Genomic DNA, 8760 nt, shown 5'->3' with positions numbered 1-8760 from the left:
GCACTTAAGTTAGCAGGGTGGTGGTTAGGTGGACCTGGCTTCCCCACTGACGCTGCCGGTCAGATCGCAAGAGGAGACTCCCCCTAAGCCCTTGGACATGGCCACTGTCATTAATACAAGTCAGTTGCCAAGTGCCTGAGGACATGAACCTTGGGATGCTGCAAGTTGTGTGAGAGGGATAAGGGCCCTTGTCACTTTGAGCAGCCCACTAAAGGAACCATTTGTGAGTGGAGGACTGGCCGCCTTGGGCCCCCGCTCCCATTTCCTTCCAAGTGAAGCCGCCACCACCTCTGCTGCCCCTTTGACCTTGCGGCCTTCTTGGGAGGGATGGAGGGACTGGCCGAAGGTCACCAGGCAGGGCTGGAGCTCCATCTCTTGGGTTTCAGGCCCTCCACTCCGCCTTTGCAGAGGGAGCTGTTAAGCCCACATCAGGAATACTCATCCAGAGGTGGAAGTGCTTAGGTCTGTGGCCTGCGCTTGGCACCGGACGGGGATTTGAACCCACGTTTCCAGCTGTGCAGAAGTGGACATAATCGGTGAATAGAGGTTTGAAACAGAGTGATGATGCCATTTGGAAGCCCCTTAGACCAGTGTTTCCCAATCTTGGCCACTTGAAGATATCTGGACTTCAACTCCCAGAATTCCACAGCCAGGAAATGCTGTCTGGGGAATTCTGGGAGTTGAAGTCCAGACATCTTCACGTGGCCAAGGGTGGGAAACACTGGCTTGGACATTCATTTGTTCAGGATGTCGCCCAAAAGATCTCAGGAGGGGCTTGTGTGGTGGCCCCAGATCAGGCGGAGGCTTGGGGCAGAAGGCCCCTTTGCAAGCATCCGTTAACCTTGAAAACCAAACCCTCCAAGACCTGGCAATTGTCTCCATTTTGGGGAGTTTTCAAGCAGCAAGAGGGGGGTCTGGAGCCTTTGGGATGAAGAGGGCCAATCCCCCTCCCCATTGGGTTAAAATAGCCATTGGTCAGAAAAGACTGCAAACTCAGGTGCTGCATGCGCTGGTGTCCTTGGAAGGGACCGGAAGGAAATACACCGAGGGGGGGGGGCTTGAACATCATCATCACCAGTGGGTTCTCCTGCCCCCTCCCACAAACCTTGGTGGGGGAGGGGAAGTTGCAGCTAGGCTTCTGTTCTTTTAAAAGAGCAGCGCTTGTAGCCCAATGCCGCCATCTTGCCTTTTTTGACCTCCCTCCCCACAGCCTTGCCACCTGAGGGTGCCTGCATCTTGTGGCCCTTGACACCCAGCTCTCCCTTTCTCCCCATCCGGGGCACCCAACCTGCCCCCCCTCTCCTCCCCCCATCACAGAAAGAAAGGAGTCGGCAAGCAAGCTTTTAATCAATCCTTTTACAAATGCACATTCATCCTTTTTTTAAAACAGATTGACCATTTGAAAAAAATAAAATTAAAAGCAACCCATCCCTTCCCGCCCCCCCCCCACTGTAGTGGAAATCAAATCGACCGACTCCCTAGGGGTTTTCCAAGGTCTGGGGAGCGGTTCCCAGAGGGGGGGCTGCGAAGGTGGGACGGGGAGGGGGGCTCCCCCCGGGGCTCTGAAGGCCGGCGGAGTCCAGCGCAATTACACTACTGCACCTGGGCAGGGAGGGAAATCGCGCGGAAACACAGTGGCGCCACTAGCCCAGGTACAGGAGCAGAATTGCGCTGGACTCCACCAGCCCTCAGAGCCCTGGGGGGAGCACCCCTCCCCATCCCACCTTAGCAGCCCCCCTCTGGCGGCTCCGGCTGTCCAAGAACAGAAAAGGCAAAGCCAAAGAGTCTAGGGGGGTTGGGTGGGGGAGACAAAGCCGGGCCCAGCTCTTTGGCCTCCTTTGGTTGTCAGCCCCTCCCCAGAGAGCGGCCAAAGGCCAGGGGGGGCTGCGGCCACCACCTCCACCTTTCTCCCCACTGCTCCTGGCAGGTCGGCCGAAGACGAGAGCCCCGTGTTTGCACCAGCTGGATGCAAACCTAAAAACCCTGACCTCCTTGAGGGTGGGGGCAAGCCTCCCCACAGGGGGCCCTGAGGCTGAGGGCCTGGGGGGGCACTTGCCACCGCAGGCACGAGTGGTTGGTTGGGATGGAAGGAAGGAGGGCGCCCCCTTCGCCCTTCTGCGCAGGGTCCCTCTGAGTCAGCACCATCTGCGAGGATCTCGGCCGGTCATCACCCCTTAGAAGAGTTAACTACGCCCAGCCCTGTTCTTCCGGCCAGAGTGGGTCTGCATCCAGGCTTCCCCTTCAGTCTGGATGGAATCCCCCCCCCAGCTCCTAGCAAGTCCCCGGCCACCCCTTCTCTACACACCCAGGAGCCTGTGTGAATCGGAGTCAATTTCTCTGCCGTCTTTGTGCCCACTGGTAAGGGAGGGGGGGGCAAATTCACCACAAATAAAAGGCAAGTGGGGGTGCCCTGTGCTATTATAACTTGGATTTCTTGGTGGGAGGGGGAAGAAGGAATGCCTGGCCTAGAGTGGGCCCCCCACCCGGTTTTGCAGGGGATCCCCTGTCCTCCTGACCGGAAACTGGAATGTTTTGGTGCAAAATGCAGGGGGGGGGGTGTCTCTTTTTTGCTCTTTTGGCAGTGGAGAGCTTATATTCTCGGCAGTTGCCAGCGCCGGCCAAGCCTCAACCGTCTGATGCCTCAACTGTGTCGGGTGCTGCTAAGTCTTCACGTCCCTTGCAAGGCAGCTCCGGGATCCTCCCACTCCCATCGGGGGGGCGGGGGGGGTCTTCTTAAGGCAGCCTTCACGGCACAGGTGGAGGGAGGCTGGGGAAAAGCCAAGGCTCTTGGTGGCTGCGCCATCTTCTGGGCTGCCAATTGTGCTTTAGCCGGTGTGGGCAAGGGGGGCTCCCTACCCGGAACCAGCCGTTTACAGCAGCCAGAATCTGCCCACGGGAGTCCAGAGCGAAACTACCATGGAGCAGGGCCTCTTCTGGCCCCCGGCACCATCCCGGAGGACTCCGCAGGAATGTCCCGCCATGGCCCTCGTCCCGGGACCCCCTGGGGTCTCAGAAAGTGCTTCGCTGCCACTTCCCTCCCCTCCACTCCGCAAGTGCACACCCAACGACAATGCAACCCATGGAAAAGGCATCTTCTGTTTTCTCACACCAAATCGGGGCGGGTGGGGGAGGGAGGAATTCAACATCACCAAACCAAGCAGGACCGGACCGAGGCGAGGTTTGAGTCCCAGGAGAGCCGGGGGGAGGGTGGGAAGGGACGCTCCCCTCCGACCCCGGATTTAAGAGAGCCGCGGTGCTGAGGACATCCAGGCCAATCCCGTGGGAGGGAGACGAAGGCGCCATGCGAGCTTCCCTTCTGGCCCCCAGAGGTCCCTGAGAGTAGGTTTCTCTTCAAATCCCTGTATCTTGCGGGCAAAGGTCCCTCACCGGTCACAGCGCTTCCTGTTTTGCTTCTGCAACGAGAGAGTCCGGTTAGTTCGTAATAATAATTCATTCGATTTGTGTGCTGCCCCTCTCTGAAGACTCGGAGCGGCTCACAACAGTCATAAACAATGTACAAATCCAATACTTAAAAACATCTAAAATCACTCAAGGCACCTTCTTTCATTTATGGTGGTTATGTCCAGAGACAAGGAAATATTAGAAAAAAATAAATAATTGGTTGTGTCAAATAACAAATACAAAAATAGAATATACACCAGAGTTTTTTCTACTGGGTATTATGAGAGGTAACTATTCTAAAAATGTAAAATATCTAAGCTTGCATATTACAACAGCTGCAAGGATGGTATTTGCACAGAACTGGAAAAATCCGCAAATACAGTACCTGAAGACAAGGAGATCATCAAGAAAATATACGACTGTGCAGAGATGGACAATGGAGCTTAATAATCGAAAAGAATCGGACTATTATGAAACCTGGTCAAAATGGGACCGATGGACAAAAGAAAGAAACTCAAAAGAAACATCGAAATAAAATATCAAGAAATCTAAAAGTAATTAGAAGACAATGTCAATAGGAATGTATATATGACGTAGATTCATCTGTAAATATGATTATGTACTTTTTTTTAAAAAATGGAAAAATTTCATAAATATATATTGAAAAAAAACATCTAAAACCCATATCATTGAAAACCATACAACTCAGTCATACCATGCCTGGCAACATAGATGGGTCTTCAATAACTTACAAAAGGCAAGGGGGGTGGGGGCGGTTCTAATCTCCGGGGGGAATTGATTCCAGAGGGCTTGGGCCACCACAGAGAAGGTTTTTCCCCTGGGGCATGCTAGACAACATTGTTTAGTCGACAGGACGCGGAGAAGGCCAACTCTGTGGGACCTTATCGGCTGCTGGGATTTGTGCGGCAGAGGGCGGTCCCAAAGGTATTCTGGTCCGATGCCATATAGGGCTTTACAGGTCATTACCAAAGTTGCGTGAGACTTTGCAGCAGAGTTTGAACCAAGCCCGCCCCCTCCCAATTTATGATGATTGATTGGCAGAGCTGCCCATCTCGTGTAAATGAAGGACAAGCCCAGCAGGGTCGACGTCAGTCTGTGTCAAAGTATTTTGGCTCCTATGCTAAGCCCCAAAGTGGCTCCTTTGGACAGGACTTCCGTCCTTATGGCCAAGCAGGCATGCCACGCCTCCGCCAAGCCACAGTGTAGCAGGACCCGTGGGACTCGGACGTCAAGGGGAGGGACAAGATGTAGCTGCGGAACCGCCTGCTTGCCCTCTTTTGACAGCTGGTTTTGGATGCTCTGGGCCTGGTGTCCTGGCAGCCCACCTGCCTTCCCGAGGGGCAAAGGGGTCCAAGGAAGGTGACCTCCTCTGCCCCACAGGGGGAAAGTGGGGTTGCTATCAGAGGGGGCACCCAGAGCCATATGGGGGGGCACGCAAGACTTGTCCATGTTTCAGCTCCACCGCACCCCCCCCTAATTCAGACCCCTGCCCCAAGGATGCTTGCAGAGTCAGGGTAGGGGTCTGGGTAGGGGGCAACCTTCCTGGGCTGGCGCGAGAGGGCTCCTGTCCCCTCTGAGCAGCCCACGGGCGGCACAAAATGACCGGGGGTGGTGCCGGAGTGGACCCTGCCCACCTCCAGGGCCATTTCAGCAGAAAGGGAGGGAACGCTGGCAGGCCCCGAAGCAACGGGCCAGCCCCCAAAGCCCAGGAGCAGCTGCTTCCAAGTTGGCAAGAGGACGGTCACCTAAGCCCTGAGGCCGGCTGAAGAAGCAGAAGTCTTCCTACCACAAACCCCGGGAAAAGGCCTCCACCCAGCCCCTGGGACTTCCTGCCACCCCCTGCCAGCTCCCCAGCCACAGGAAGGGCACCCCGCGGGATTGCGGGTCTCCCGCCCGCTCACCTTGTGCTCTGGGACTCCTCTGCAGCTGCTCTTCTGGCCCAGCTTCGGGGCTGCCACCGCCGGACTCCCTGGGCGGGGTCTGGTTTTCCGAGCCCGCCTTCTTAGTCCGCTCCTCGCCTGCTGCTTCGTCGGCTCCAGAGGGCTTTGGGCTTTGGTGGGAGTGCCTGCGCCCCGGCCCAAGAGAAGGCTTCTTGGCAATAGGAGGGGGGATCTTCTGGGGCTTGGGGTCCTTGTCCGAGCACTGCGGATGCAGCCCTGGGGCCGCCGTGGATCGCTGGCTGGAGACGGTCATCAATTCGGCCACCAAGTTCTTCTGCAGGCTGGCCTGGGCCTCCGAGGAGGATGCCGTCTCGATGACCAGCTTTTTGGGGCTCTTGGCAAAGATGAAGCTGGCGGTGGAGGCGGGGGATTTGTGGAGTGGGGACACTGGGCCGTTGCTAGCTGGGGTGCCTGGCAGGGCCACCCGGCTCCTGGTCTTCCTCTCACCCAGGCCGAGACTCGTGGCTTCCCTGGAAGTCAAGGTGGAGGCCTTGAGGCGCACAGCCTCGCGCAGGGGGTTGAGCCCCTCTTTGGAAGCCGGCTGGGCCCCCCTCAAGGACAGGGACTTGCGGAGGGGCTTCTGGGGGGCCGAGGGGCCAGGCTTCCCATCTGCAGCCGCGTTCTCCCTGCTGGCCTCTGTGGGGTTCACAGGCCCCCCGGCTGGACCGATCCCGGGGCTGTGGGCCTCCACATCAACGGAGCGCAGCCGGACCATCTGCAGCAGGGATGGCGTCACGATGGGCAGGCTGGCATCCTCCTTGGGCACCGAGGTGGCCTTGCTGCGCACGGAAGGCTCCTTCTTGAGGTCAGGGTGGGAGCCGGTGGGTGGCTTCTTATTCTGGGGGGACAGACTGGGGGGCATGGCCACCCCTGAGGTGGTGGGGTGCCGAGAATCCTGCTGAGGACCGGCCAGAACTCCACTTGCAGAAACCTTGGGAAGTGGAAAGGGCTCCGTGCTTGGGGCTGGCACGGGCAGAGGTCCTGGCTGTGGGATGTGTGCGGAGACCACTGTGGGAAAGGAGGGAGGTGTCACATCTTCCTGTCCTGCAGGGGGGGCTGTTTGGGGCTCTGGAGGGGCCCCTGCTCCCCCTGAGTCCAAAGAGGGGGCTCCCCCAGGCGCCGTCTGCAAGAGTGGGGGAGGCAGCAGGAAGCAGGCCTCGTCCGGTGGGGGGAAGTCAGCCATGGACAGGTCCGGCTCGTCCAGCAGGGGTGGGGGCGGAGGGAGCCATGAGGGGTCTGTGGAAGCCCCCACCTCAGCCTCGGAGGGAACCGGCACAGGGCCCTCAGCACCTGGATCGGCTTTCTTCGCAGGGGGCGGAGGGGGCTGGTAGGCCGGCGGAGGGGAGGGTGGGGGTGAGCCCTCCCTGCTGAGAGGGCTGGGCTGCTGGGGGGCCAGGTCTCTGGGGAGCAAGGCGGCCCCTGGCCCTTCCTGGCTCTTTGGCTCTGTGGGGGGCGGGGAGAAGGGAGCGGGGACCTTCGGGTGTGGAGGGATGATAAAGCGGTCCACGTAACGTGGGGCGGCAGGGGAGGAGCCCGGGAGGGGGGTGGGTGGGGCCGTCCCTTCGGGGGGTGCAGGGTCAGAGGCTGAGGAGGAGAGGGAGGTCAGGGAGGAGGAGGAGAGGGAGGGTCCCGGGGACTGCAGGGAGCAGACGCGCTCCGGCTTCCGTGGTTGCGGCCTCTTCTTCCCCGGGGACAGGGCAAGGGGGAGGGGGCTTCTGGGCAGCAGGGTGGGCGTGCCGCTCTGGCTGGAGTAGCCACTCGAGGGAGACATGGTGCGGCCAAAGCGGTGGGGAGAGCCAGGCTCCTGGGCCTCACTCCTGTCGGCCTCCCGCAGTTGGCTGACCCTCCCTGGACTCCGGGGAGAGATGTCTGGTGAGCAGGCCAGGCTGCCGGTCCCGCCCGGGCAGGTGGGGGAGAAGACGTCATCAGGCTCGTGGGTCAGGCTGGGGCCCTGGCTGGCTTCCCGAGGGGGCCTCCGCTCCGGCTTGGGGGGCAGCCCCATTCCTCGGGGAGCCCCTTCCGCTTCCAGCTGCTGAGCCTTCTGGTGCAAGGAGTAGGTCCTGCGTGGGGGCAAGGGGGCCACCTTCATCTTCCGGAGCGAGACACTCCGGGTGGAGGAGCGGTCACTGCGCACACTGGCATCATCCGAGCCCTCGGCCACACTGCTGGTGCTGTAAGCGGGCGAGGCCCTGCCGCTGCTCCCTTCTGGCCGCACCCCGAGCAGCATGGGGGAAGCCGGGGAGGCCCTGGCTTGTCTGGAGCTGACGGGGCTGGCAGGAGGGAGCCAGTCGGGCCTGCCTGTGGGGGGCTCCCTGCCGCCCAGCCCTGCCTCGCCCTTCGGGCCCCCGTGGGAGGAGATGGTGGAGGCGTTGGAGACGATGGTCTCGGTGGACTGCGAGTGGCTCCAGTTGTCGCTGGAGGAGGAGTGCTCGCGGCTGCGGGGGAGGGCGGGGAAGTGACCCGTGGAGCGTACCGAGAGGGCCGGGCTGGCGGAGGCCAGGCTGCAGCGGCTGAGGGTGCGCACCTGGTTGCGGGACAGAGCAATGACGTCCACCATGGGCGGCAAGATGGCGTTGGGAATAATCTTCGAGAGGTAGGTGCCCTGTGGCGAGATGGACATGACCGGGCTCAGCAGCTCGGGAGAACTGGGCTGGGTGGTCATCCAGGGAACGGCCAGGGATTTGGGCCTGGCCACAGGAGACACTCTGGCCGCCGTCCTGTGGCCCAGCACCGAGTCATCGTAGTAGACGCGGCCGATGTGCTGCTGCAGGGCGGCCTCTGTGGCCCGGGCCTCGAGAGTCTGGAGGGAGATGCGGGCCCCCCGCTCGGGGAGGGTGGTGGCGAGTGGCTTCCCATCGATGGTGGGGATCTGGATGGCAGGGCCGGGCAACTGGCTGCCATTGACCAGGGTCTGTGGGGATGGGATGGGTCTGACTGCAATGCTGCCGGGACGCTTCGTGGAGTCACGCCCGTTGCTCAGGCCTGTGGGCAGAAAGGCACATGGGCACCAATGCAGGTCAGAACAGAGGAAGCAGCAACTGGGCCTAGGCTGGGAACACCCCCCCCCTCGTCAGGGAAGCCTTTGGAGCCTGGGGAGGGCAAAACACGAGCCTACTGGGCCCACCAGGAGTTGGGAAACAGGCCATTTCCGGCCTCCAGAGGGCCTCTTGGGGGCAGGAGGCTATTTTCGCCCTCCCGAGGCATTGAATTATGGGTGTGGGTACTCACGCATGCACGATAGCGCGCACTCATGCCAAGGTTTGCCATCACTGGCCAAGTTCCTACCCATTGTGATGCTAAGGACTGCCTGTCATTGCACCCCCACCCCAAGGGCTCTTTGGCCATCCCTGCTCCCTCGGGGACTCAAGGGGGCAGATCCCTCCCCAAGGCCTTGGGC

The 8760-nt window shown here is 60.3% G+C and overlaps 1 protein-coding gene across 3 annotated transcripts in view; it reads right to left on the bottom strand.

Annotated features, from left to right (window-relative positions):
- Positions 1-1330: 1330 nt before the first annotated feature.
- The window catches only part of NHSL3 (NHS like 3), a 54979-nt gene continuing 47549 nt past the window's right edge, over positions 1331-8760 (bottom strand). For all 3 annotated transcript variants that reach the window (XM_070764598.1, XM_070764599.1, XM_070764600.1), the window contains exons 6-7: positions 5325-8345; positions 1331-3413 (exon numbers count right to left, since the gene is read on the bottom strand). In XM_070764598.1, the coding sequence (XP_070620699.1) occupies positions 3391-3413; positions 5325-8345 (3044 nt within the window). In that variant the 3' untranslated portion in view covers positions 1331-3390. The remainder of the gene's footprint in view (positions 3414-5324; positions 8346-8760) is intronic.

This window comes from Erythrolamprus reginae, chromosome 11, assembly GCF_031021105.1.
Source record: "Erythrolamprus reginae isolate rEryReg1 chromosome 11, rEryReg1.hap1, whole genome shotgun sequence".
NCBI lineage: Eukaryota > Metazoa > Chordata > Lepidosauria > Squamata > Dipsadidae > Erythrolamprus > Erythrolamprus reginae.
Note: the sequence above shows the minus strand (reverse complement) of the source record. Positions and strands in the feature narration are given on the sequence as shown.